At 55.5% G+C, this 27,398-nt stretch overlaps 3 protein-coding genes across 8 annotated transcripts; 2 read left to right on the top strand and 1 right to left on the bottom strand.

The window, feature by feature from the left end:
- The first annotated feature begins 49 nt into the window (after positions 1-49).
- PTCD1 (pentatricopeptide repeat domain 1) lies at positions 50-11,218 on the top strand. Of its 3 annotated transcripts, none has more exons than XM_065923821.1 (9): positions 50-265; positions 1,216-1,717; positions 3,115-3,255; positions 4,511-4,729; positions 5,455-5,556; positions 6,301-7,008; positions 8,091-8,207; positions 8,856-9,038; positions 9,667-10,596. In XM_065923821.1, the coding sequence occupies exons 2-9, from the start codon at positions 1,238-1,240 to the stop codon at positions 9,721-9,723; spliced, it is 2,007 nt and encodes a 668-aa protein (XP_065779893.1). In that variant the 5' UTR covers positions 50-265; positions 1,216-1,237; the 3' UTR covers positions 9,724-10,596. The 3 variants fall into 3 exon arrangements, with proteins under 3 accessions (XP_065779893.1, XP_065779890.1, XP_065779894.1); XM_065923818.1 differs by lacking the exon at positions 9,667-10,596 and adding an exon at positions 10,621-11,218 and having other exon boundaries at positions 52-232; XM_065923822.1 differs by lacking the exon at positions 9,667-10,596 and adding an exon at positions 10,621-11,218 and having other exon boundaries at positions 54-265.
- Positions 11,210-16,606, bottom strand: BUD31 (BUD31 homolog). 4 transcript variants are annotated; one of them, XM_065923826.1, is made up of 6 exons: positions 16,167-16,589; positions 15,000-15,119; positions 14,518-14,640; positions 13,177-13,299; positions 12,887-12,956; positions 11,210-11,452 (listed from the first exon to the last, which is right to left on the bottom strand). In XM_065923826.1, the coding sequence occupies exons 3-6, from the start codon at positions 14,609-14,611 to the stop codon at positions 11,287-11,289; spliced, it is 453 nt and encodes a 150-aa protein (XP_065779898.1). In that variant the 5' UTR covers positions 14,612-14,640; positions 15,000-15,119; positions 16,167-16,589; the 3' UTR covers positions 11,210-11,286. The 4 variants fall into 4 exon arrangements, with proteins under 4 accessions (XP_065779898.1, XP_065779899.1, XP_065779901.1 ...); XM_065923827.1 differs by having other exon boundaries at positions 16,301-16,589; XM_065923829.1 differs by having other exon boundaries at positions 12,790-12,956; positions 16,167-16,381.
- Positions 16,607-16,684: 78 nt separating this feature from the next.
- PDAP1 (PDGFA associated protein 1) lies at positions 16,685-26,211 on the top strand. Its single transcript, XM_065923817.1, has 6 exons — positions 16,685-16,773; positions 20,184-20,275; positions 21,489-21,599; positions 23,252-23,373; positions 24,325-24,476; positions 25,462-26,211. Exons 1-6 carry the CDS (start codon positions 16,761-16,763, stop codon positions 25,518-25,520), a joined length of 549 nt encoding a protein of 182 aa, XP_065779889.1. The 5' UTR covers positions 16,685-16,760; the 3' UTR covers positions 25,521-26,211.
- The last annotated feature ends 1,187 nt before the right edge of the window (positions 26,212-27,398 follow it).

Raw genomic sequence — 27,398 nt, 5'->3', positions numbered from 1 at the left:
CTCGACTAGCCGCTCACCGAACGTCCCACCTCCTTGCGCGACCTGAAGGCACGCCGGGAGTTCGCGACGCGGACTGGGCCTGCGCGAGATCGGCCGGGGCGCACCCGGGAGAGCGCGTTGGAGACGCGCAGCCGGGGACGCGGCGCGGCTTGGCGGGGTCGGGCCTGGCCGTGACGCGAACTCCCGGCGTGCCTTCAGGTGCCTTCAGGGTGACGCGGACTCCGGGGCCGAGGTGCGGGCGTGTTCACTGGGCCGGACTACTGGAGTGAGTTTCTCGTTTGACCTTCTCAGGAGCCCGGGCGCCAGGCGAAGGCGGGCCAGAGGGCTTGCGAGAATCGCTGCAAGGGTCGGAGGTGGAAGCCTCTGCTGAGGGGAGCGGTTTAGACCTGTGGAGAGAGGGCTCGGGTCGGCCTGAGGTTCCCCGGAAGGGTCTGGGGAGGGGTGAGTCCCCCTAGGGGAGGACGGCGGCAGCGGGTCTCTGATTCAGGGATTATTAACCGCGCGGGCTAGTGGAAGAACTCGGGGAGGAAGACACCTTTATGGTCATAAGTGAAACTTCGCAAGTCTTTCCTCACCTGACGTTGTCTGTGCCCAAAACGAAGTCGCGATTGCAAATAGGAATGAGTGTAAATGATGGAGATAAGAGTATCCACAACTCCTACAAACTCATTTACAGTCATCGCTGCTTCATCAGATCGATAGGACCTTGTTACTTAATGCTTGGAAAAGAAAACGCTATAGTAATATAGCATGAGTTTGTTTTAAAAGCATTCTGGTAGCGATTTCAATATCAGTAATTACAGTTCTCTGTCTTTTGATTAATGTATGCAAACCTTTTATTTAATGTGGCTATTTGAAGATTTAAAATTACATACTGGCTCGCACTGTGTTTCTGTTGGAGCCTCACCAGGTGCAGAATGGTACAGATCGGTAGTTTATCGGGTGCTCACCGTCCTGTGCCTGCACCCTGATATCTTGAGATTAGATCGTTGCAATGGTGGTGTGTGGGTGATGTTATAGATAACTCCAGTTTACAAGCAAGGAGACTGAAGGCCAGAGCAGTGAGTGCCCAGGGACGCAAGGATGGTTTGGTGGAGCTGCAGTCTGAACCTAGGCTTTCTGACCTCAGGACTGATGCTTGTGCCACTTATCCATCTTCTTTCTGCCTTTTGTGACAACGACATTGACTTTCATTATTTTGCTGACCTATGCCAGGCCCCGGAGGAGAACGCCAGAAATGGACTTCGTGAGGCTTGCTCGGCTCTTCTCCAGCCCCCGCCCCGTGGGACTGTCCATCCTGTGCCACCTTGACCCTCTCAGAGCCCAGTGGGCTGGAGGCAGGGAGGGACCCGTGTGGCCAAGGGCTGCAGGGTGGATTCAGCCAGCGCCAGCAGCCTTCTCCAGCTCTCTCTCTCAGCTGCCCCTTGGCTCTCAAGGCCAGAAGAACACAGGCAGCCTCAGCTCTGACCCCGGCCAGCCCAGCCCCACGGCCACCCAGGAGGAAGGGGAGGAGGAGAACTTTGGGATGCTCTCCGACAAATACTCATCTCGGAGAATGTTCCACAAATCAACAGCCCAGCTGTATAACCTGCGGCTCAAGGAACAGAATACTGAAGAAAATGAGGAAGGGGAGCTGGAACCAAAACCACGGCGGGGCCCCAGAAACACCCCTTACTGGTACTTCTTTCAGTGCAAACGCCTGATCAGGGAAGGAAAGGTAGGGAACCTTTGGACTCTGCTGCTCCTGACTCCTGCTTCTGTGGTGCCACCGTCTTTTGTGAGGGGCCACCCTGCCATCCTGTGGGATGCTCAGGGCTCCTCTCCCCTCTGTCTTCATTCCCCCTAGTGCTGCCTCAGACGACCCTCCAGCCTCCTGGCTTCCCGTGCCCCCTCCTCGATGCCATTCTCATCTTCCTGCTACCAGCCCAGCCGTCCCCCGGGCTCTCCATCTCTGTATCCAGCTGCCTCCTCACCATCTCCATTATACTTACCCTTAGTGGCCTGGAATTCTTGTTCCCAACCTCGATTTCTCTACACTTTGTTCATCTCACTAATTGGTAACCCGTTTTTTCCATCCGTCCAGGCCAAATCCCTTCACTCCTAAGTCTTCTTTTTCCCGCCAACTCTGCCTTCTCCTAACTTCTCACAACCCTCCCCCTGAATGCCCAGGCCTAGCCTTCTCCTCCCCACCTCCCCACCCCCCCCACCCCCGTCAGCTATTATGACACTTGTCACTAGTCTCCCCGAGGCTCTCTCCACCTCTTACCCCTACGTGGACTTCAAGCCGTGAGCAGAGAGCAAGTGCCCTTTCTCCTCCCTCTAGCACTCCCCGTGTAATCAGTGACAGTGGGGGTGTTCATTTTCTTAGGTATTGATAATGACATTCCATTTAGGTTTAAATATCTCTTGGCAGTATATGTTGAAGCTTTTGTGAATGAAGTGATAAAATGTCTGGAATTTGCATTTAAAAAAAAAATAGAGTTGGAGGGAGGAGCGCAGGATATTGATGAAACAAGATTGGCCAAACATTAATAGTCTTTGTAATTACACCTGTCTACTCATGTGTATACTTGAGATTTTCCGTAATGAAAAGTTGAGAAATACAGAGAAGCCAGAGTCCTCATGATGGCTTATGAAGCCTGCAAAAACTGCCTCTTCTCCACCTCAACCCTCCCTTCCCTGTCTGCCTGCATCTCCCCTCCTTCACTCTCTCCCCTGCAGCCACCCCCCTCCCACCCCAGGTCCCAAGCACACTCCTGCTTCAGGGCCTTTGCACTGGCTGTTCCCTCAGAGAGCCGCCTGGCTCCTTCCCTCACCTCCTTCAGATCTTCGTTTACCTGGGCATTGCTCCTGTGCTCGCAGAGTTCCCCCACAGCTGAGGGGCCAAGAGCGCTCATAGGTGGTGGGAGTCTGGCGGGCTTTTCTTCCCGGCCACCACGAGGTCCCCTTGCAGTGGAACACAGGGACCAGGAGGCTGGTGGCAGAGGCCCAGGCTGTGTGTTTGGCTCCTGGGCCAGCCTGGGCTTGAGCTCAGGGAGGGTCCCTTGGCCTCGGTCTCCATCCCTCTGCTGAGCCCCCTTTCTTGTGTGCCCCCTTCCCCGACCCCTTCCCCAGCTGGCCGAGGCCCTGGACCTGTTTGAGAGGCAGATGCTGCAGGAGGAGTGCCTCCAGCCCCTCGAGTGCAACTACACGGTACTGATCGGGGGCTGCGGGCGGGCCGGCTACCTGAAGAAGGCCTTCAGGCTCTACAATGACGTGAGCATGGGGCAGCGGGGCGGCGGGCCAGGCGCCCTGCAACACGGGCTTTGGGCCCCAGAAGAGTTGGGTGCAGGTCCTGGGTGTGTTCCCTGCTAGTGCATTACCCTGGGTGGACAGTTTCACCTCTCCAGCCTCAGTTTTGTGGTCTTATCACAGCTGCCATTACCTGGGCCGGAGTGGTTTATCCACCACGAAGGTGCCCTTTCCAGCCGCTTTTCACTGAGTGTCCTTCACATCTTTATTATCGTTGCTGGTTACCTATTTGCCTGTCGTGTGTCTCCCCTGTAGAGAGTAAGCTCAGTGGAGACAGGCCTTGCCTTTTCTGGTAACCCCAGTGGCCAGTGGCTGGCCTGTATTAAGTCCTCAGTACACGTGTGTGGAATATGTGAGCACATACAGAGTGTCCCCCCGTCCTCAAAGTTGGGATCACCATCTTCGTTTCTCCAGTGAGGACACTGAGGCCTGGAGAGATGAAGTGCCGTGTCTAAGGTTACCTGTCTCGAGCGCTGACATGGAAGTTGAGCCCAGCCACGGCCTGAGAGCAGGGTTCTGGGCACTCTGCGGCAGCTGCTTGCTGCCCTTGGTCAGGTGGCCCTTCTCTGGGAAATAGCGAGCACTTGCCTTTACCAGGAGCTTCTCAAACTCCGTCCCATGGAGGGCTTGCTAAGCAGTGTCAGCCGGGCCAGAGGAGGGCTGGGGAGGCCGGAGATGCGCTGCAGGGCCATGCTCCCGGCTACCGCTCCAGGGGCCACTCTCCCAAGACAGTCTCCTTTGTAACAACCTTCCAGTGTGACCGTATCACCCCCGTTTTTCCAATGACAAGCTGATTGCCCACGACCCCTCAGTTACTAAACTTTGGAGCTGGGGTTTGATGACCCCTCCTGCCCTTTTCCAGATCAGATCTATTCCACAGCTCTTAACAGTCAGGGCAGCCTGGGCGGCCAGAGGGCAGGAGCGTCAGGAAGACCCTGCCGTAAGAGCACTTCAGGCCCAGGGTGGGCTGCTGAGTGCCTTGGGGAGGACGCTTTCTTGTTTGGTGCCTCTGGGGAGCGAGGCCAGCTCTCAGGGCCCCTCAGGGTGAGTCAGGGGTTTGGAGAGCCCGGCTCTGTGTGCTGGTCGGCTCTGCCTTGGCACAGGCCCCGCTCCAGGCCCCTTTGGTGTAGTAGCAGAGTCCTCTCTAGCCTCCTCTCCCCATGGCCTGTGCATCCCGCTGACCCCAGAGCCACCTCCAAGTTTCTCCCTGTCTCCGCAGATGAAGAAGCGGGACCTGGAGCCCTCAGATGCCACCTACACGGCCCTGTTCAACGTGTGCGCCGAGTCCCCCTGGAAGGACTCGGCACTGCAGAGTGCCCTGAAGCTACGGCAGCAGCTTCAGGCCAGAAACTTCCAGCTCAACTTGAAAACGTACCACGCCCTGCTGAAGATGGCCGCCCTGTGCGCGGACCTCAGGATGTGCCTGGATGTGTTTAAGGTGCAGCCATGCCTTCCTTCCTGCTCCCCACTCAGCGAGTCCTGCGAGGCCGGGCTGAGGCTGTGCCCTCTGTGTTCCTCGCATGGGAAGGTGCAGGCGCCAATGAGACAGGCGCCCTGTCGGCCTCTGGGGCTCACCGAGGCGTTCCTGCGGTCAGAGCCCTGGGTGGAATGGGGAGGCCCCCGCCCCGTGAGGTCGGGGTGTTGTGTGTACTGTGTCCCGCTGAGGGCCCTCGTGGGTAAGATGCATAGCACTGAAGAGGAATCGGCGCTTGCTGGGGCATCATTCCAAAGATCTTACAAAGCAAGTCCTGTGGCTTCCACTTCACTGATGAGGAAACTGAGATGGGCGCCTAATGCTTCCCAGACTCCTAGAGCAGGCCAGCGGCGAAGCTGGGATGTGAAGCCAACTCTGGGCAGGTCTAAATCCTTGTTTGCAAGAGTGGCTCCTGGGTGGATCTTCATGGAGGGGCTGCACAGAAGTGATAGGAGTAGAGCCAGGAAGAGAGGCCTGGGAAAGAGGGGAGGAGGGAGCGCAGGCCGCGGGGAGCTCTACTGCGGCTGGTACTGAGCCGGCCCAGGCCGGATTCGGGCCCCACTGCTCAGGATACGCAGCCCTGGGTCTGCCATGGGGTCTGTCAGTCCTGAGCCAGACCCAGTGGGCCTGAGTCTGGGCCTCGGCTCTCCTGCAGAGTCTCAGCAGGCCCTCTTCATTCCTTCCCCTAGGAAATCATCCAGAAAGGGCACGTGGTCACAGAGGAGACCTTCAGTTACCTGCTCATGGGCTGCATCCAGGACAAGAAGATTGGCTTCCGGTACGCCCTGCAGGTCCGTCCCACCTGGCTGTCCTTCCTGTCTCTTGCTGCCTCGCTCACTCCCCCTCCACGTGCCTGTGCTGGGGGCAAACGATGATTCTGGGTGCATTTCTTGAGCACCTGCTCCTGCCCTGTGCCGGGTACTTTTATATTTGTGATCTTTTGGCCTTCCCGGAGCACACTGTTCCCTGAGGTTTACAGATGGGCGCACACTAGGCACTCAGAACGTGCAGCTGAATCCAACCCTTAAGTCGGCCTGGACTCTTCCAGAACCTGGCCTCTCTGGCCGTTCCTCCCCAGGGAGTAGGGAGAAGGGCTGGGAGAAGCAGAGGAGTAGAAGTGCGACACAGTTTGGGATGAGCCAGGAGGGGAGGTGGCGCTAGTGGTGAAGAATCTGCCTGCCAGCGCAGGAGACCCAAGAGACACGGGTTTGATCCCTGGGTTGGGAAGATCCCCTGGAGGAGGGAATGACTACTCACTCCAGTATTGTTACCTGGAGAATCCCATGGACAGAGGAGCCTGGTGGGCTACAGTCCCTGGGGTTGCAAAGAGTCGGACACGACTGAGCAGCTAACACATACGTAGGAGGGGAGGAGGGTGCCTGTGTGGGCTCCTGGGGTTCGGGGACCAGGTTCCTGGGTCCTCAGTTGCCCAGAGCCTGGAGTCTTTCCCGTGCCCCATTTGCCCACTGATGCCTGCTCTGCTGAAGGCTCGTTGGAGAGGGGGCTCAGGGCTGAGGTCTGCCTCTCCTCGGCAGGTGTGGAGGCAGATGCTGAGTCTGGGGCTCCAGCCAAGCCGGCACAGCTACAACCTGCTGCTGGGGGCAGCTCGGGACTGTGGGCTGGGGGACCCGGCGGTGGCCTCGGCAGTGCTTCTGAGGCCCAGGGAGGAGACGGCCCTGCTCCAGCCCCCCGCTGGGGGGCGGAAGACCAGGAGGAGAGCCCAGGTCGGGGCGGACTGCAACCTGTCGGCCAAGCTGCACGTGGAGGCCCTGGAGAGGCAGCTGTTTCTGGAACCTTCTCAGGCACTTGAGGGGCCTCCAGAGCCTCAGGAGGCCAGAGCCCCTGGCCAGGCCCAGTCTGGGATGGAGACCAAAGCGGAGCCCGACCACACGGGGGCCCTCACCTCTGTGGCCCCAGAGCTGCCTCCCTGGGGGCTGGAGGCCAACCTCTTGACCCCGGGGGTGGCCCCCTTGGCTGTGGTCTCCTTTGGGACCGTGAGTACCCCTGCCGACAGACTGGCCTTGATGGGGGGCCTGGAGGGCTTCCTCGGCAAGATGGCAGAGCACGGGCTTCGCCCTGACATCAAAACCCTCACGCTGCTGGCAGAGGTGGTAGAGCCTGGGAGCCCCGCAGAGTCCTCGCTGCTGAGCATCCTGGACATGCATGGGGTGGAGGCTGACCTGACCTTCTTCAACACGCTGATGAGGAAGAAGAGCAAGCAGGGTGACCTGGAGGGGGCAAAGGTGAGGGGCTCGGGGGAGGAGGCACAGGCTCCCTCCTCTCCTTCCTCCCGGGACTCTCTTCTGCATGTGTGTTGGTCATTCCTGCCAGAGGCGGGCAGCCTGCCCAAAGCCCCGTTCAGGCCTGGGCTTGGGTGACAACTGGGAATCGAGTGGTGGACCAGCCACGCCCCCCGCCCCCCTGGGGGGCTCCCAGTGATGGGGCAGACTGCAAACAAGCCTTGCACCGATGCAGCATACGGGGACATGTGGCCTGAGAGGCTGGTGGTTCCTGAGTGTGCCCACCCACCCCCACCAACCTCAGTGACATCGTCCATTGTCACACTCACGTTGCTTGATGCCGTCCTGAGAGCTTGGCATCATCTGTGTCTTTACTGACCACACCAGGAAGCTCTGCCGCCCGTGGCTTTACCCACTGCACACACAGGGATGCCAGGGCCCTCAGGGGTTTGTCCATTCGTACGTGTTTCTCTGTGCTACCCTTTTTGCCAGAAGCTCTGACCTGGGCTCTCATGAGCGTCACAGGTGACAGAGCAGCCTCTGCCGTCAGGCACTCTGTGTCCAGCACAGCCCCTCCCCGAACCCGCCCTGACCCAGCCGGCCTGAGCAGGCATCCTCTTTCTCTCCTCCCGCCCGGGACTTCCTCAGCCTGCACTGCACACGCTGTTGTTGGCTTTGTCTCTGGCCCTGGACCGCGGGACCGCCATGCCCTGAGGCCCCTGGTGCTCGATCCACGTCCCAAGTCCTAACCACAGGGTGGATGGTGGCTGGTCAAGGAGCAGGAGGGGCAGGAACACAGAGGATCCGGAGGAGAGATGGCCTGTTGGGGAGCAGCAGGCCGGAAGGCAGGGTGTCCTCGCAGCGCTGCTGAATCCAGGGAGCCCGTCAATGAGGTGCTAGGCCAGACCCCGGCCTCAGTGCTGGGCTGAGGCTGGCGCCCAGGGTGGTCAGCAGGGGGAGCCGCGAGGCTTTGGAGAAGAACCGTGCCCCGGTGTCTCCAGCGTCCACCCGTGGGCTTCACCAGAGAAGGCTTTCGCTGGCCTGGTGGGTTACAGCTCACGGTGATGCCGCCTCTGTCCCCACAGGCCCTGCTGCCTGTCCTGGCAAAGAGGGGCATCGTCCCCAACCTGCAGACGTTCTGCAACCTGGCCATCGGGTGTCACAGGCCAGAGGATGGCCTGCAGCTGCTCTCGGACATGAGGGTGAGTGGGCCTTGCCTGGGCAGGCCCCGGGGGTGAGGGTGCGGGGTGTGGGGGCCTCCCGAACCCCCCAGGCCTCTGTACTCAGGGTAGGCTGCGGGGAGCAGGGTAGGGAGAGTGGGGTCTTGAGCTTCAAGTGAGAAGGGTCATTGTCCAGTTTGGGAGAAAGGAGACCGTGGTGAGGGGCCGCACAGGCGCTGAGAGCCAGGGCTGTTATCACTGAGGTGTGGCCATGGGGTGAGGTTGAGGGGAGGGGATGGCTCTTGGCCCCAACCCTCTAGGGGCATAGAGGCCGTGATGGGAACAGGGAGGGCCAGAATTCTTGGGGGACAGGTGTGCAATGAACCCCCAGGAGGCATCTCCTGTCCATGGTTTACTGCCTGAGTTCATTGATCTCTGAGAACAACCCTCTGCTTTCTCTCCAAGTTCTTCAGGGCTGAGAGGGCAGGGCCTTCAGCTGCGGGGGATGGACCCACGCAGGGTGTGTGGAGTGGGGAGCACAGCCTGTTGTTGCTGCGAGGTCCTGCCCTTCTCACCCCTGGGGGCTGGTCTGCAGAGCAGGCCCGGGCGGCAGGGTGGCTCCCCAAGTCTGACGTGCCCCATAGGGCCACACTCTCCCAACCACCGCCATCCTCTCGCTGAATGTTCCAGGAATCCCAGATGACCCCCAACACCCACATCTACAGCACCCTCATCAACGCGGCTGTCAAGAAGCTGGACTACGCCTATCTCATCAATATCCTGAAGGACATGAGGCGGAACAGAGTCCCCGTGAACGAAGTGGTCATCCGCCAGCTGGAGTTTGCGGCCCAGTACCCACCCAGCTTTGACCGGGTGAGTGCGCCCGGTTCTGACGTGCCCATCGTCACCCTCACGCCCACCCCACCCCACCCCACCCGAGCCCCGTGCTGACCTCCTGGGATTGGCATCCTCTCACTTTAAGCTGTCTATGGCCCCCCTTGGGGAGGATCCACACTCCTCAGACCACAGCTGGCTGGTCCCTGTCCACATGACTCATCTCCTGTCAGGCCGCTCTCCCCTTGGTGCCGTCAGCCCCCGGCCCGCGGTCGCTTCTAGATAACACCAGCCTCTTCTGTGCCTCAGGGCTCTCGTCTTCCCAGCAGGCTCCCCTGCTTTTCACGTTCCTGCTTCTGTCTCATCCCTTTGGTCCCAGCTCGGCTGGCTCTTCCTCAGCAGGGCCCCGCTGGCCGCCTCCTTACAGCACGGCTCCTCTTCACCCTGTTTCACGGCCTGTGCTCACACGTACTCGTGTGTGACCCTCACTGTGCGGAGAGTGAACGTCCCTGGAGGTGGGGACTGTCTGTCTCGCTCACCGGGTCCCGGGTCCCTGCCCGTCGTCAGGCGCCCAGCACACACTGTTGTTCGCTGAGTGAATGGGGATGGCAGGAGGGTGGTGACAGGATGTTCTGTAACGGCCACTTCTCTCCTTGTTGTTCCCAAGGTGTCAGGCTCTGCGGTTCTGGTTTTGAGGTCTACCGCGTCAGGCTCTGTGGCCTGATGGGTAGGAAGCAAGTCAGCCAGGACACGCCAAGCCACAGGACTGGGGAAAGGGACAGCTGTGCAAGGAGGATGCTGAGTGCCATTAAAGAAGGCTTAGTAATTAGTGCGACAGCCGTGGAGAGTGTGGCGTGCAGAGGGTGGGGCTGGGCATCTTTGACCGGCTGATTGTTTGTCTTGCTGATTCCTCAGTTCTTTACATACTCCATAGACTAGGCTTTTGTTGGTTCCATATTGCAAGTGTCTTTCCATATTGTAAAGTTCTCCATGGAGGACCCACTAAGGGTCTTCTCAGGTTCAGCCAAGAGTCACCAAATACCACAAGCCTAAACCTTATTGTATTCACTCATACATTCACACTCACTCATGATGGGGAGCTTGTGTCTGTTGTCAAATTTTTGCTGCACGAACTTTCAGGCTCTATCAGGTACGCGTTCAGAATTGCTAAACCTTTGGAATCAACCCATTTATCATGATGTGGTAGCAGTGTTTAGATCACGCATCTTTGTCTTTTATCTATGTACTCTGTCAGCTTTCTCTTGGTATCTATCTGGCGCATCTCGTTTCCTTTCCTTTGTCCCACCTCTCCTGAGACCCCTGCGGCAGTGTCTGTGCCAAGCAGGAGCTGCTCAGCAGCACGGCCAGAGCAGTGGCCCCCGGCGAGTTTAGCTTTGGGGGACTGGGGTGCCATCCCTGGCTAGAGGGGCTCAGCAGCACAGACTTATAGGAAGGCAGTACTCTCTGTTGAGCAGCTCCTCTGCCCTTTTCCTTTTGACCAACTGCAAGCAAGAACAGCTTCCCTGAGGCCTGAGCCACCTGCCACGGTTTGGGGTCCGCTGTAAGTAGCAGGCATTGTCTTCTTGTGGCCCCTCTGAACCCCATGCTTTTCCAATTACAGTACAAAGGGAAAAACACCTACTTGGAGAAGATTGATGGCTTCCGGGCTTATTATAAGCAGTGGCTGAAAGAGATGCCAGCGGAGGAAACCCCCCACCCGTGGCAGAAATTCCAGACAAAACCAAAAGGAGACCAGGACACCATCACCGAGGCAGATATGGACAAAGGCCCTGGGGGCAGGTGATGAGGAGGTCCTAGGGGACCCCCAGCAGAGCCGGAACAAAGTGGCTCTGTGGGAACCCCGTGAGTCCCCTTCACATGAAAGACTGAACTTCCCGGGGCAGCTGCAAGCATGAGGCAAAGTCCAGGGTCAGAGCTCCAGCTTAGGCGTCGGTCTGAGGACGAATGCTGGCCTAGGTGCCCAACAAGTTCATAGCAAGTGCCAGAGCAGCGTGGGCCACCTTGGTCCGTCATCTCAGGCCATCCCCGTCTGAGGGTGACGATGAGGAGGGTGAGTTCGCTCCTGGTCACACGGCACCGATGAGGTGGAGTTGGGATCGAGTCCTAAGGGCGACTAGTCTCTGGGGCCTGGTGCCGTCCCCCTGGGTGCCAGACCACTGGCTCTGAGAAAGAAGGAACGTGAAGCCCAAAAGGTTTAGAAGTTTGTTTTATTTCTACAAATCACAGCTGATGAACACCAAAGCCTTCCCACAGAGAGACCATGCTCCTAGTCGGGCCTGGGGACCGCTCTGAGGAAAAGCTGCTCCCAGCAAAGGGTGGTGTGACGGGCGGAGTCCTGCGCAGCCCGGAGTCCAGGGTGGGTGGAGGTGCGGGCCCGATGCTCAGCCAGAGCAGCCCCGGCAGCCGCAGTGCGTGCACTCAATGATCCGGCCCTGCGGACAGAGGACCCCTGAGACCCCGCGCCCACACGCGGGAGCGCCCCCCGCCCCCCAAGAGGGAAGCGAGGCCACAGGACATCCACTCCCCATGGACCCTCCTCAGAAACCCTCTGTGATGGTGCGAATAGGGAAAATTCGGTTCCCTCATGAAAATGGGAACAGCTGCTGTGGACAGTTACATCTCTGTCTGGATTTAATTCATACAAATTCAATGTATATACTTGCTCCCAAAAAGAAAGAAAAAAAAATATGAGGGATTGCTCTTATTCTGTGAAGCAAGCATGACACACCCTTCAACGAGCTGGAGGCAACTGTGCTCTGCGCTCGGGGCTCAGTGCCAGGGCCTCACGGTGTCCTCTGGGCTGAGGAGCTTTCTAGTAGGGTGTGGGGAGAAGAACGGGGTGTCCTTGAACCTGTATGGTGCCAGGACAGTGGTACCCTGGGCCAGGTGTGTGGTCTAGTGTCCGGCCAGGGGCCTGCCCAGTTCAGAAAAGGGGTTTATTCTCCTTTCCCCTCTTTTTTGGAGAAGCAAGACCGGTCTAAGGAAACAAGATCCAGTGGTGAAACTCAACTAAATCTGTTCTGGACACCACACCGTGGGGCTCCTGCTGCTCTGCCCACCCCACCAGACCTACAGAGAGCCTCCCTCGGAAGGCAGCTTATGCCCGCCCTCCACTACTCCGCACGCCCATCCTGAGCTTCCAGAGGACGCGGAGGGACAGACCTGCCTGTTGAGCTGAAGCCCATGGGCCAGAGCCAAGGCTCTGCACACAAAGCTAACCAGTGCTGCGGCCTGAAGGTCGGACCGTGAGAAAGAGGGCATCTGGCCTGACCTTGCTCACAGGCAGCCGAGGGGCTGTACTCATAGGCCGCTAACGGCCCAGTAGCCCTCCTCTGCGCCTGCTGCCGCTCCCCTTCAGGGGCGCCTGCGCAGAGCTTACCACTGCATGCCCAGCACTGTTCCCTCGCCACCCCGAGAGTTCTGGCACAAAATGCAGTGAGGCTCAAGTTGAAGTGTCACTGGGAGCAACAGGAGGCCGGGAGAAAAGGGGGACGAACCCCTGCGGCCTGGCCCACCCTCCCCTGGGTTAGCTCTCTCAGCCACGCTGGGGTGGGGGTCATCATCCGCATTTCCTGTGTGAGGATAGGAACCAGTAACTTTCCTAGCACGGATCAATGACCAGAGGGGCTCCCTCCCAGGGGGGAGGGCCAGCAGAACACCTAGCCACAGAACAGAACATAAAACCCATTGTGGTCAGCTAGGTCAGCTAAACTGCTCATGCTAACCTCACACTCAATTGTCAGGCGGGGGGTGGGGGGTGTGGCATTACCACTTCTAGCTTGCTTTTGGGGACCCGGCAGATGCAGTTTGTCCCAAAATTGGTGTCCCGTGTCTGGATGCACCGCAGGCAGCACAGGTTCTCATACCCTTGCTTTTTCCATTTTGCAATCAGGTTTTTATCTGCATAGCCTTCTTTAATACAGTACTCATACAGTTCTGCAAAAACACAGGGAAGGGCCATGAGATCACAGTTTAACAAAGCTCTCCAGCCCGCAGCCCATCACTGCCCACCCTGAGAAACAGTGTTTAGTCAACACTGGCCCCCTTTCGTTTTTTGGAAACAGGAAACATCATGATGCTTGCTGAGGTTTCAAGAGTTACTTAAATCAGACAGCCACTCAAGCAGGAAAGGCCAAGAGAACATTTGGCCAGTCACCTCTGCTTATGGCTTTCCGCTTGTAGAAGAGGTCAAAGATGTAGCGGGTCTTCTGGTGATGGATCCTGAAGATGGGCCACAGAGATTCCACTTTCCTCTTTCCCTCGTGAGGTTCTGTCTCAGCTGCAGAGAAAGCACAGGGGTGGGGGTTTGCTTTGTTGTGGAGAGTAGGTTAGTCTGCACAGAACATAATATTGCTCTATCACTTGGGATTTGTAACAGCTCAATAAACAGGGTTCTGCGATCTAAGCCAAAAGCAGGGATGAGGGTTTGGCGACACCGCGTGTCTGGTGAGGGTGAGAGCATGCCGAGTACCCAGTGTACTCTCCCTTCAAGAAGTCACCTCTTAAAAAGAGGTTTATTTCCAAGGACTCACAAATTATCTTTTCTATTACAGCAATCTCTTTAAATTCCTTTATGTTGAATAAAGATCTGTTAGGAGAAAAAAATCAGCCCCAAATGACCTTGATTATTGCAAATTCTGGATATTTAGTAGAAGTTACCTGATATACTCAGCTTCAAAAAAAGGAAGCAAAGTTAACACCACTTACTATTGCTGAAGGGATGACTTCAGAATAACATGGGTTAATTACCAAAAACTTCTAAGAAAAAAAGACTGCTTTAAAAAGTAATCCAGTAAGTAGTTAATACTGTGATAGGGCCAGCAGGAGAAGAGGATGGTGGAGGATGAGACGGTTGGATGGCATCACCGACTCAACAGACATGAATTTGAGCAAACTCTGGGAGGTGGTGAAGCCCAGCATGCTGCAGTCCATGGGGTCACAAAGAGTAGGACATGACTTAGGAACTGAACAACAACAGGGCCAACAATGCTTGTGGCTTCAGGTTAAATTTCCCAAAACTGCACACTGTACTGATTCACAAACTGCAGGACCACATAACACTTAGGGGGAATTGAAGATTGTGCATTCTGTACAACTGGTAGATGATGCAAAAACAAAGTGATAATGAAAACAAACCCACAAGAAAAATCCAAATAAAAACATTTCAGAAAATTTGGAGTGAAAAAGAACAGGATTTTCCAAGTAAACATATTTTGTATGATTTTAAATATACTTCTACCGGTAAATAATTCTAAGTAGACTATTTGATCTATACTCCCTAAAGGTCTTATATACTCAAAAACATTTGTTTTTTCCCAAAAAAACACTTTTGAGGACCTTCTCATTTGTATTATCTTACTTTCTGGCATTTATAGTATCCCTATCAGTTAAAAAGCAAACAAAACATGTCAGTGTCAGGCGGCCTCGGTGGTGCAGCCTGTCTCTTCCCATTTCTCCTTGGGACACAGCCCACCCAGGCAGGAACTCCACAACTCACCTTCTCTCATTTTTTGATCTAATTCATCCAGTGTTGGCTCAATCAACTCCCACCCATCTGGGGGAGCTTTCCGGCTTCTTTTGACTTTAGGCATTTTTTCCCCAGAAGATAGTCTGCAAAAATCTGTGGGGGAAAAAAAATTAAATGAATTGGTTTCTAAGCCTCAGGATCCCCGAGGACTTAACAAGCCACAACTCTGGTGCACATTCATATCTGTAAATCTGTTTCCTCATCTGTGTAATGGGGAGAATCTACTTATGGGGCCATATGGGGACTTGATTATATGCAACGTGCATGGTATTTAATGTGTGCTTAGTAGAGTTTTGCTATTATCATACACAGAATAAGACACACACTGTCCCTGACAAGGTGATATTCTAGCAAGGAAATGCAAAGTGGAAAGGGAATTACAACACAGTATAAGGGAGACTGGGAGAGCAAAGATGAGTGTTTAAAAAGGAAGAAGAGTGAAACCAAAGTACCTTAGGGTCTGTTTCCCAAGAGTATAATAGAAAGATCTCAGGTGTTTTCAGTTACAGGCTCGGATTCTTGTCCAGCTATGACTGGAGAGGTCACATTCCCTTTCTGGTCTTCAATCTTGTCTATAAGGTGAGGACAGTGTATTAACTGGATTGCCAAGGTCTCTTAAACCCAACAGACATACTATATAAAGGAAGTCATGTAAAGCCCAAAGAACAGACCAGCCCAGATCTACACAGCAAGTCATTTTTCAAACCGCAAAGCATTTCATAGCTAACAAAGAGAACTCAGGGTGGGACTTCCTGGTGGTCCAGTTGCTAAGACTCTGAGCTCCCAATGCAGGGGGCCTGGGTTCCATCCCTGGTCAGGGAACTAGTTCCCACATGCCGCAATTAAGAGTTTGCATGCCTCAAGGAAGACTCGATGCAGTCAAATAAATATTTTCAAAATATTTTTTAAAATACACTAAAAGAGAACTCATGTTAATTATCTTTAAGCAGAGCAGACTCCTCCTTTCCCACGCTCATTCAGTTCCTCCCTCCTGATGTTTACGAAGCCCCGCCCTCTTCGCCCCTCTACGTGAATTCTCAGGTTAACAACCTTACAGAAGATCAAACTCAGTCGCACAGAGCTGGGAACCGGCAGAGTTTGACTCATCGGGGGCTCCTGACTCCCAAATCTGAGGCCTTTACACTTGTCTCCCCTGCTCTAAAGCTAGAGACGAATGGAATCTGGTCCCTGTCCCAAGGAGCACGGGCTGGGAGGACAAAGATAATGGAATGACCACTCTGCTAACTAAGACCCACGGAGAGTCTAGGGCCTGGCCCAGCTTGGGAGTCAGTGGAGGCCTCCCATGGGAGGTAACAGCTAAGAAGCAACCTGATCAGGAAGAAAGAGATGTGAGGCGGTGTTCGAGTGGGGGTAGCGCGCGGGAGGGGCGGAGAGCGCAAAGGCGTTCGGAAAAGGCGAGTGAAGACGCTACAACCCGGGTTGTAAAAAGGCTCAGGAAGACTATGGCATCTGAACCGGGATTACAAGGAAAAGCAATATTTAGACAACAAACGTTCTAGGCGGGGGGGGGGGGGGGGGGACCTAGAAGCAAGGGAACCCCCACATTTCCCATCCCCTCCGCGGAACCAGCAAGACGCCGCCTAGTCTCGGGAACTCACTTAGACCTTCGGGTCCAGAGGCCCGAACCTGTCCCAGTTCGGCTGTTCAGATCGCCCTCTGGGTCAATGCAGACGTCCGATCCCTGGCCCCCAGCCGTCAGCAAGATCCTAGAGAAGAGAAGCGAAACACTCACTACGACCTCCGCCGCGACGCAACGTCCCTTCTGTATCCACCGCCTCAGCTCCCCCGAGTATCTCTTCACGGTGAGGTCCTCGCGGAGCCCCGCCCCGCAAGAAGCGCGGCGATTGCGTTGTGTTAGGTGTCCGCAGCCCTGCCTGAGCAGAATTCCAGCGCCGCTGTCTCCTTTCGTCTGCACTTCCCGGCGGGGTGGGCTAGCAGGCTCACACGCCTCCCACGGCGGGGGTTGGGAGGGGCTCTGTTGCCCAGCAGCGCGCGAGCGAGCCTGGGCTCAGGCGGTGCGTGGGACAGCCCGGCCTCCCCGAGGGCCGCGGTTCTCGCGGCGGCGGCGGCGCGCTGAGAGGGGGCCGGGTGGGGGGGGCGGGGAAACTGGCTGGGCGGAAGAAGTCGAGCCCGAGAAATTTCCGGTTCCGGTGTCAGCTCGAGGCGCCGCCGCCGCAGCCGCCGCAGCCGCGATGCCTAAAGGAGGTGAGGGGCGGGCGCGTGTCGCCCGCGGGCCTCGAGGAGCGGCCCGAGTCCGGCTCCCGCCGTCCAGTCAGCCCGCGGGCGCCTCAGAGGGCGACTCGGAGGGAGAACGTCCGCTCCGGCTGAGGGCCAGGCCTGGGCCTCAACGCCCAATTGTCCCGCTGGAGAAACTGAGGACCGTAGTAGTGGCCTCGAGCCACTCCCTCCGTGGTCTGAGGAGATTTGGAGGCTCTGGGTCCTCGCCCACCCGGATGGCCTATCTAGGGCGCGCTTCTCTCGGCCTGGGGGGGGGTACTGGAGGTTCCTACCCATTTCAGGCTCGCCGGGGACTGAGTCACCACGTCCCGCGCCAGAGCCGGGCCCGTCTGCCTTGCGCGTAAAACGTGGGCCTTTTCTGACTCTGGGCGAGCTAGGTTTATCTGTTGCGACCTAGCTGGATGCTCTTTTTTGAGCCTGGCCGACCTAGCTTTGACTGCCCTTTTCGAGCGACTCGATGTGGGTCTTTGAGCCTGCCACATAACCTCCCTGTGTTTTTGCAAGTATAGGGGTATGATTGTATCTACCTCATAATACTGATGCGAGTCTTGAAGTAGGTAATCCACGTGGAGGGCGCTGTATGGTGGTGATAGTCGCTATGTGTCCAGTAAGCATTAGCTATTGTCACTCCGAAGACTGCCAGTTCCTTGGCCAAGAACGTAAAGAATCCATGGCCTCTCCAGTTCGGTTGTACACCGTCCTTCACCCTCTTCGCCCTGAGAGTCAAGAGTGCTCAACTTGAAGCCCAGCTGGGTCACTGTCTAGCGTTATGGCCTTGAACAAGTTGTTCCCCATCTGAAACACCTAGCTAATAACCCTTAGCCTGGAGAGTTGGGATCAGGGTCTTAAATACATAGAGCCCTCGCTGTGCCTGGCGGCTACTGGCGCAGAAGAGGTGTTCAGTTAATATTGGTCTCTCCTGTGACATCTTGGTTAAGATGTCTCAGCCCACAGGAAGATCTGCTTGGAGCTTTTTCAAACCTAAATGACTTCCTGACTCTGCTCCCAGAGATGCTGGGGTTTTCAGAGCTGAATCTCTTTAAACCTAGTTTTCTAGTGGTTTATTCTGTGGTCGGAAGAGCTTTGTTTCCTCTCTCTCTCTCAGTCTTCTGTTCTGCATAAGGAGGGGTATTAGAGGTACTGACCTGGGTTCGATCCCTGGGTTGGGAAGAGTCCTTGGAGAAGGGAAAAGCTACCCACTCTAGTGTTCTGGCCTGGAGAATTCCATGGACTGTGTAGTACATGGGGTCGCAAAGAGTCAGATACGACTGAGCGACTTTTACTTCTGGTGCCAGAATTCTGAGAGTCCTACTTAATAGGTGCTTTGAGCCAAGGTTGGCGGTTACAATTAGAAAATCCTAAATAGGGATACTTGTTTCAATGACTTGGCTTTTTGGCTTGTGAAAGCTTTATGGGCAGATAATGTTTACATTTCTTGCTGGTGTTAATTTGCTTGAAAAGAGAGAACGTGAAGATGTAAAAGTGTAAAATTCTCCAAGAGCCAAGGACCAGCTCTTGTTTCTGTCAGGAAATCTGTGAAACATTTTCAAAGGCATGGAGAGCTTCTGATAAGTTACTCTAAACCAAGTTAAGATCAGTGTCCCATAGCCAGACATGCAGGATCAGAGCCTGTAGTAGTCAATTTTGAGCTGTTTCTATTCCTTAGAACATTAAGAGGGCAAGAAAAGATGTTGGGGTTTTGGATGGCAAACTTGATCTCTCACAATAGGACTTTGATGATCCTTGACTGAGACACCCCTGGGAATCCCAGGTAGTCATTAAAAATGGGTGGTGTGGTCTGTAGCAGCCCAATTATGGCTCTGCAGCTGCTGTCTAGGAAATTAGAGGAGGCTAGTATCTCTGCTACTGTCTCTGGAGTTCAGAGCAGCTCTGGCTGCCTCATCATAGATTCTCTGCTCTCAGTGACAGTCATGAGAAACCAGATGGGGTGCAGCTTCCAGGAGAGGTGAAATGGATCCAGGCCACAGCCACCAGCATCCTCCAGAACCAGCTGAGGAGGTGCTGCCCTGCTATGAAACTGGCTGTTGGCTTTGTGTGTGTGTGCTCAGTTGAGTCCAACTCTTTGTGACCCCATGGACTGCAGCCTGCCAGGCTCCTCTCTCCATGGAATTTTCCAGGCAAGAATACTGGAGCAGGTTGTCATTTCCTCCTCCAGGGGATTTTCCTAATCCAGGGATCGAAGCTGTGTCTCTTGTGTCTCCTGCGTTGGCAGGTGGATTCTTTACCACTGCGCCACCTGGGAAGCCTGTGGCAGGGGTCAGTCTAGTGTCTTGGTTCAGGAGAGTCAGGCTATAAAATTGACTGATTCTCTGTGATGAACTTTAATTGCTAGTCACATTTTTAACTCTTAGAAGGTAGTCAGTTTTATTTTCGATTTTACCTTTGTTTGGCAATTGTGTTTCTACTCCGAGCACAGAAAGTTTTCTCCGATAGGTTTTAAGTTTTCTCTTTCCACCATAAATACCACTTAAATGATCATGAAGTAGCTTATATTCCCTGCACCTGTAGTAAATTTTCATTGTAACCAGTAACTTTGTTTTTTTCTTTTCCCCCCACACCAGGTATTATTGGGAGGTGGGTGGGGTTGAGTGGGTGTGTAACATCTTACAAAAAAACCTGATTTTGGTCAACCCAAAATATATATACATTAGAAGAGTAACAATTATAGCAAACTTTTTTGTAGTGCTCGTCTAGTGCCGAGCACTGTTCCACCATCTTCACATATGTTAACAAATCCATTTTCACAACAATCCTATGTGGTAGGGAAACTGAGACTCAAAGATTAAGTACCTGCCCAGAGTCACAAAACTATTAAGTGGTAGAGCTGAGATTTGAACCCAGGGATTGGACCGCAGCATTTGTGCTCTTCGCCACTCTGCTTTAGTCTCAAGTCTCCTTGTCTGTAAAATGTGACCAGCCATGATGTGCACCTTAGGTTTAACCTGGGGTTCAAGTGAGCCCATGGCTGTGACGGAGCGTTGCAAGTAAAGAGCACTGTAGTGACAGCAGGGGTGAGGGTGACCCCTTCTCGTGCCCGCGTGTGAGTCCGCTGCGTGTGGACGAAGGGACCAGGGGACTTAGCCGGTCACTCCCTGTGGTGCCCCCCAGGCCCTCCCCTCAGGCCTTGGTGGTGGGAGCCTGCATCCCGCACGCGGGTTGGTGCTGCCACGGGCTGCCTCTTTTGTCCCTTTGAACAGGTAAGGGGCGAGGTACAGGTGAGCGGGTGATCTTGGTGAGGGGCAAGGGAGGTTGGCAGCCTCTGCTGAGAGCACCTCAAGCAGGACCCAGTCTGAAGTTCAGGGCAATCAAGGGAGCTGCCTTCCTGCTGCCTTCCTAAACTTCTGGTCCTTGTGCAGGGAGAAAGGGGGGCCACAAAGGCCGGGCCCGGCAGTACACGAGCCCAGAGGAGATCGACGCCCAGCTCCAGGCCGAAAAGCAGAAGGCCAGGGTGAGTATGCCACTCTGTGGGCCACTCCAGTGGCCCAGGGTGGCACCCAGAGAGGCTGAACAAGGGCCACTCACCCCCTGGAAGAAACCAACACCTGGGGTGTGGTTGGAGGGGGCGGGCGGCTGACAGGAGGAGAGCGGGCCTCTAAGGTTGATCCCTTAGAACTTCGTTTCCTCAGCAGCCAGTGCCTGGGTGGGCCCTGTTCCTGCCTGTGGGGGCTCTCCGTGCCCGCCTTGTGTGCGCCAGCCTCTGCCAGCCCCACTGGGGCTTGACACCCTGCCCTCACACTCCTGCCACTGACAAGAGTGCCATTCATGCTAAGCACCCCCTCCTGCATGCTCCCCTCACTGGTACTCCCTACCCTTCCCCCTCCAGTCTAAGCTTAGGACCTCCCTCTGTTCCTCGGTGCTTTTTCCAGCCCACTGTCGGGAAACAAAGCATGTTTCTGTCGTTGGTGTCCGTGACCCTCCCACACCATTAGATGCTCACCTGGATGAGGGCCACAGGGAGCTGTCAGTGCAGATGACTGAGTGTGACGTGTGAGGGAGAAGGGAGAAGCCGCGGTTGGGGAGGGTCTGGCGGAGCAGCCTGCGGCTGAACAGGACCTTGGAGAATATGCGGGCAAGAGCTAAGGCAGGGGAAGTGCTTAGGGTTTTGTAAGGGATGTTTCTACTAGGGAGGCAAGAAGGGTAGAGGGAGGCGGCCCAGCAGGGCATCTATGTGGGCAGGTTGGAGTGACTGACCCACCACTGACTGTAGGAGTGGAAAGTGGGGGAGGGAGGAGGCTTGCCAGGGAAAACGAGTACAAATTGGCAGCTGTGTGTGGCAGCAGGGAGAGTAGGAGGGAAACAGAGCGGGACTGTGGTTTCCAGCCCCACGGCCAAGTCCTGTGGGCTCTGGGGGACGAGCTGCGTACCAACGCGGACCCAGGCACCTGGGCTGATAAGAGGAGCAGGGCCTTGTATGGCTGTGTGAGGGGTGGGTTGGACTGGGAAAGGCTTCTAGGCAGTGGAGCCAAGTGAATAGGCTGTCTGTGACCCAGGTCCCCCATGGAGGCCAGCATAGCAGAGTAGGACTCATATACTTGGTCCCAGCCTTCTGGGGGCTTAATTTCTCAAGGTGCACAATCTGGGGCAGGAAGGATGGAAGGATCATGGTCTTGGGAGTTTGGTTTGCACCTTTTGATTCCTCAGATTGTCCATTTCTGAAACAGGAAGAAGAGGAACAAGGAGAAGAAGGTGGAGATGGGGCTGCAGGTGACCCGAAAAAAGAGAAGAAATCTCTAGATTCTGATGAGAGCGAGGATGAAGAAGATGATTACCAGGTACTGAGTCTGATGGGGACCTGGGTTCTGGACTCATCCATTCAACAAATGTTCATCAGTTGTTTCCCAGTCCCCGTGGTACATGCAGACAGAGTCCTTACACTTAAGAGTTTGCATTGTAATAAGGAGATATAGACAATAAGGAAGTCCATGAACAGTATAACTTTTGGTAGCCAGAAGTATCATGAATAAGATCACCCATGATTGAGGATACATGACTGAGGAGTGATGAGAAGGTGACTTTTAAACTGAGATCTGAAAAACAAGGTGGAGCCAGTCACGTGAAAATTGTTTTGCTGAGCAGTCAAGGCAGCCAGGTTAGCAAGTGCAGTCTGGGGGTCGGAACAACCTAGGCAGGTCCAGGGAACAGAGAGGCTAGTGGGGCTGTGACTTGGTGGGTAAGAAGTGGAGTTAGGAATGGAGGAGGAGAGAATGGAAAGGCAGCACCTGTGCGGTTGTTGCAGAGGTTTTGGTTTAATCGTAGTAGGTAGTGGGCAGCTGGTAAAGTGGGATGTGGGCGAGAGAGAGGACCAGTGTGTGCATGCTCGGTCACTTCAGTGATGTTTGCCTCTTTCGTGACCCTGTGGACTGCAGCCTGCCAGGCTCCTCAGTCCGCGGGATTCTCCAGGCAAGAATTCTGGGCAGATTTGCTTTTATCTGCAGAGTGAGTTGTGCAGTGTTGAGCATAGAAGCCAAGAGCTGGTAGCAGGTATCCAGACAAGAAATTGTAACTTCCCTGAAGGGGGTGGCATTAGCAGTGGAGAAAAGTGGGCAGATTCAAGCTGTGTTTTAGAGATGAACTCGTTGGGATTTGTCAAGGGTTGGGGTGGTGGGGCTAAGGGGAAAGAGAAACAAGATATTGCTTGGCATTGTGGGGAGGAACGGGCTGAGCCTGCAGTTCTGTTTTAGACGAGCTAAACTTCAGATGTCAGGTGTCTGGGTGAGGTATATACACATACCGGCTGGGTAGAGGTGCCTGGAGCTCTGTACAGAGCTCTGATGAACAGGCGTTTCGAAGCTCTCTCCCTGGTCTCTTAAAGAGAACAGCTGGGTTGACAGGGCCTGAAACTCTGCTCAAACCTGTTGCATCAAGCACTTGTGCTCTCATTTCTTTCTAAACTTTGCCTGGGCATCTGGGAGGTGCAAGCTGCAGGTGCGCCTCCCCAAACCTATAGACGTTGTGCTCGTTCCCAGGTCCCACTTCCCTGCAAGCAACCTCTCCAGGGACCCAGCATGGCTAGCAGCCAGGCGTGAGGTTCCATGGAAACGGCTTTCAGAGGCTGAGCTCAAAGTGAGGGGGTACCTCTCTGTGTTGAGAGCCTGTGAATTGGGCTCATGTTCACATCTCCCATCTACTTCTGGGTTGATGTCAGGCATTTTATTGTGTCTCTGCTCTGTTGCCTGTGAAACTAGGGTGATGGTCCCTGGTGACCCGGACACGGCACAGGCTGGACTCGGTCACCAACACTCCTGCTGCATCTCCTGGGTTGGTGCAGACAGGCCTGAGCACTGTTCCCACCGTGAGGCTGGGCCCAGTGTCACACAGCCTGGAGAGGAGCAGTTCTAGGCCAGGCGGACTGTGGAGATGGGGGTGGCCCTCGGGCACTGCACGACTAAGCCTCTCCAGTGTCCGGCTTCTTGTCCTACCTTAGCAAAAGCGCAAAGGCGTGGAAGGGCTCATCGACATTGAGAACCCCAACCGGGTGGCACAGACAACCAAAAAGGTCACGCAGCTGGACCTGGATGGGCCCAAGGAGCTGTCCCGAAGAGAAAGGTAACTGCTGCTTCTGAGCTGTGTGGCTGAGGCCCCAGCTCCTCTGCCCTCACTTCTGGACCCTTAGGTCTCCAGTGGCCAGGTGGGGGCTCTAGTTACAGTGTTTATTTCTATGTGATCTCATTCCCCAAAGGCCCTTTAGAAGTTTCTCGAAAAAGAAAAAAAAAAGGATTTTTTTCACCAGTGGAAACATAGGGAAAATAAAACAGCAGATTCAGACCTGAGCGTTGCACTTGAAGTAATCCCTGGGGATGCGGATGGTCACGCTGCAGCCCCTCCTTCAAGACGCTCTGCTCCAGGGCACCTCCAGCCTGATCCGGACCCTCCTGACGCGCATCCGTCCCTGACGTCATGGCTGTGGGGTTGGGGGCCTGTGCTGATGGGCAGTGTGGGGAGACCCACCAGCTGCCCAGTCCTCTCGCCTCAGGTGAAAATGAGGCTGCAGAGAGCTCCCTGTGGGCTGTGTGAGGCTTGCACCTGAGGGCTAAAGTGCCCTGCACACAGCTGGTCTCTGTTTTCATGCCTACCTGGTGACATCTAGGGCCTCACAGGAGGTTGCAGGCTGCCAGGAAAAGCCACCCTGATTTCTCTCCTGATTGCACTGTTAGATTTAAATCCACCTTACTGTGCTGACCCCATGAGAGCTGAAGGCGGTGTCTGTAAACCCCACGGGGAAGGCCCACCAGCTTGGGGCGTGACTGAAGGCTGCTCAAGACCCTTCCCCTCCAACTGCCTTCTCACCACTGAGGGCCCCCACCGCACAAGGTAGCTGAGCGACAGGCAGTCTGTGCTAACTTGCTTGTGAGTGTTCATCGGCGGGGGGCACTCGGACACAGCCCCTCCTCCACTTGGGCCCCAGGCCTGAGGGTTTGGCCTTGATTCTGGCTCTCGCGTCCAGCTCAGCTGACAGTGGTGGGAGAAGACCCCTGTGACACCTCTTTACCCAAACAGAGAAGAAATCGAGAAGCAGAAAGCAAAAGAGCGTTACATGAAGATGCATTTAGCGGGGAAGACAGAGCAAGCCAAGGCCGACCTTGCCCGGCTGGCGATCATCCGAAAACAGCGGGAAGAGGCTGCCAGGAAGAAAGAAGAAGAGAGGAGAGGTAAGTCTTGAGCCACTGGTATGGCAGCCTGACCCTGGTTCTGGACAGAGCCAAGCCCTGTACTTCAATGTCTTGCTGTGAGGTGGGTTTGGGCCAGATTGCTCGGGAGGCCCACTGTGTGTGTGTGCGCACGGGCACCAGATTGCTCGAGAGGCTGTGTGTGTCTGTCAGATGGAGGAGGGCGTTCTTGCCTGCCACCTCCCAGAAGGCACCTACTTTCGAGGCTAGCAGTTTCCACTACGTCTCTGGTGCCTTGTATAGCCAGGAGACCTGCTTGGCATCACCACTGTATGTCTGAGAGGCTTGGGAGGGTGTGGTGGGCTGGGCTTCCCAGATGAAATCTGGCCCAGGTGTCCCTCTTCCCCATGCCTTCCAGTGGGGCCGAAAGTGGTAGAGTTCTTCCAGGCCAGGTTGGCTGTGAGGAATTGGTCTGATTTAAAGGAGCGTTTGTGTTGGGGGGGGGAGGGGAGCCATGAGTATTGGGACTCTTGCTGTCCTGCATCCTAGAGGCCCAGAGACGCCCCAGGGCATTATCACTGCGTTGGAGATAGCTGGTGATCTCAGCTGCCCACCAGCAGTTTGTTTCACAAACCCCAAGCAGGAAAGGACTGTGTGTGTGACTGCATGTTGCTGAGTTCAGACTTCAGAAGCCACAGGGAGAGGTTGGAATTACAGACTTCTCCAGGAGCGGGCTAAGAAGAGTTTCTATTTGCCCAGTAGATTGCATGTTGGTGGGCCTTTGTGGAGGGGGTAGCCACCCAAACTTAGCAAGAATGTCTGGACACGTGGGTCCGCTGGCTTCCGTGGGAGGGCGTCAGGATGGGCCCTTCTCCTTGGGTCTCTTCCTCATCTGCCAGTGGAGCCAGTTGCACAGACTGTTGTCTGAGGCCTTCTGGACCTACATTTCCCTGATTCTGGGGTGTGCAGGGCTGTGTGTATGGAGGGGTGGTTTCGTCTTGTGACTTTCTCCCTTCCTGCTTCTCAGCAAAAGATGATGCGACCTTGTCAGGAAAACGAATGCAGTCGCTCTCCCTGAACAAGTAGCACGGCCTGTGGGAGGAGAGACCAGGGAACTGGGCTGTGCTGCCAGGACCTCCCGCGTCTCACCCGCCCTGTGCCCCGGTGCCGCTGCAGCAGCCCCTCGTGGCGAGGAGCCCCCCACGGCCTGGGACCTCCTCTTCAACTTGGCACGGAAATCGTTTGGGGGGATGGTGGGTGGGGGGCTGGGGGAGGGGCAGCTGCTATCTTTGAGGCAGAAAGATGCAGGACAGCATTTCATATGTAACCATTCAAATGTTTTGGCTGTTTTTAGAATTCAGAACCCTTGTTGGGGGGTACCTGGGAGGTGGGTTAAGAGGAGCTTCCATTTGTCTGGTAGATTGCGAGGCAGGGGGCGGTTGGGGCCGCAGTAGCTGCTGACAAGTTTGCGATGGCCTGTCTGCCCACCCCCCGGTCTGTGTTCCCTGGGTGCTCACTCAGAGGAGCTGGCAGCTGGCAGCCCGTGCCCATGGGTCCCTGAGGGTCACGGCTCATCCCGGCCAGTCCCCTCTGACGGACGCCTCCCCCTGCCCCTCCAACCCCACTCCCTGCCCCCTACTCTGGCCAGGCCCCGGCCCGTTCATAACCCCACCCGTGGATCATTTCGAGAAGCCTGTTTACCGTGCAGCACCCAGGCACAACACGCTCCACAGATCCAACTTGTATATTTGGCAAATTAAACTTGACATTATCGTAATCCTGGTCCTGTGATCGCTCTTGGGGGCCCCCAGGCCTGAGCTGTTCTCACCCAGCAGGACCCAGCGTCCCTCTCAGGCCCACCCCACAGGGTTCCGGTGCCACTAGGCCCGGGTACAGGTACTGGACCCCTGGCTCGGCCTGGGCATCTGTGCCGGGAAAGACCTCAGGATACAGGAACCACCCGTCTCCTCTTTAACCACCCAGGGACCTTCAGCCAGAGGGGCCAGGGACCTGCGCCGTGTCGAGTCCCGCCTTCCTGGTGCCCCCTGGTGGTGACAGCCCCAGGATTTCAGCGCCGGGAGGAAGCGACCCAACACCCAGAGCACTTCTGCTTGGCCTTACCTCAGGCCTAACCCAGGCTGGGCTCAGTCACATGGGCGGCTGAAGACTCCGCACAGTGCCTGTCTTACGTGTGCAGCAGCCCTTTGGAAGGGGCGCCACTTCCCAGACAGCAGCCTCCTGAGAGGTGAACAGGTGCCAGGCATGGATTTGCGCAAGAATAATGGGGAGCCGGGGGCTTCCCAGGTGGCGCAGTGGTAAAGAACCTGGTTGCCAAGGCGGGAGATGCCAGAGATACAGGTCTGATCGCTGGGTGGGGAAGAGCCTCTGGAAAAGGAAACCGCAGCCCCCTGCAGTCCTCTTGCCTGAAATATCCCCTGGACAGAGGAGCTGTCCATGGACAGGGTTAGCATCCACGGGGTCACAGAGAGTCAGATGCAGCTGATCACACAGACACGTGGGGAACCATGTAGCCTGAACTGTCTCCTGGGGACTTAGAATTTTTATTTCCTGATTTAAAAAGAGAATCAGTGGGTCTCCTCCAATTCCAGAGGTTATCCTGAGAACCCACAGGCCCTAGAACAATGGGGGAGAAGCCGCCTTTAGGTGCTATTTTTCCTGTAAATGTGGGCCTAGTTCACCATTAGAAGATGTACTGATGTAACTCATTACCTAGTTAGACCAAAAACCATGTGATTAAAAAAAAAACAGTAAAATAGGAAGGGGGTGGGTTGTTGTAAAAAATGAGCAGTTATTAGAAACCAATTGCAAACATCAAATAGAGAAACAGTAATTTCTGTTAAAGCCCAGAACCAGCCTAGAGTGTACAGTCACCATTCTTGGCATCTGACTGCTGAGTGAGTGATGGGAGACGGCTGGTCCTGGCAGCTCCCAGACTGGGCTGCG

This window comes from Muntiacus reevesi, chromosome 2, assembly GCF_963930625.1.
Source record: "Muntiacus reevesi chromosome 2, mMunRee1.1, whole genome shotgun sequence".
Lineage (NCBI taxonomy): Eukaryota > Metazoa > Chordata > Mammalia > Artiodactyla > Cervidae > Muntiacus > Muntiacus reevesi.
Note: the sequence above shows the minus strand (reverse complement) of the source record. Positions and strands in the feature narration are given on the sequence as shown.

What these genes read in the sequence shown, in the direction of transcription:
- PTCD1 (XM_065923818.1), top strand. Translation starts at nt 1,238, where the DNA reads ATGGACTTCGTGAGGCTTGCTCGGCTCTTCTCCAGCCCCCGCCCCGTG. An exon ending in GCTTCCGGTACGCCCTGCAG is followed by an intron (nt 5,557 to 6,300) that starts GTCCGTCCCACC and finishes TCTCCTCGGCAG; the next exon opens with GTGTGGAGGCAGATGCTGAG. An exon ending in GTGACCTGGAGGGGGCAAAG is followed by an intron (nt 7,009 to 8,090) that starts GTGAGGGGCTCG and finishes CTGTCCCCACAG; the next exon opens with GCCCTGCTGCCTGTCCTGGC.
- BUD31 (XM_065923828.1), bottom strand. Translation starts at nt 14,611, where the DNA reads ATGCCTAAAGTCAAAAGAAGCCGGAAAGCTCCCCCAGATGGGTGGGAG. An exon ending in GCGGAAAGCCATAAGCAGAG is followed by an intron (nt 12,957 to 13,176) that starts GTGACTGGCCAA and finishes GTGTTTTTGCAG; the next exon opens with AACTGTATGAGTACTGTATT. An exon ending in GCAAAATGGAAAAAGCAAGG is followed by an intron (nt 11,453 to 12,886) that starts GTATGAGAACCT and finishes CTCTGTCCGCAG; the next exon opens with GGCCGGATCATTGAGTGCAC.
- PDAP1 (XM_065923817.1), top strand. An exon ending in ATGAAGAAGATGATTACCAG is followed by an intron (nt 21,600 to 23,251) that starts GTACTGAGTCTG and finishes GTCCTACCTTAG; the next exon opens with CAAAAGCGCAAAGGCGTGGA. An exon ending in GAGCTGTCCCGAAGAGAAAG is followed by an intron (nt 23,374 to 24,324) that starts GTAACTGCTGCT and finishes TTACCCAAACAG; the next exon opens with AGAAGAAATCGAGAAGCAGA.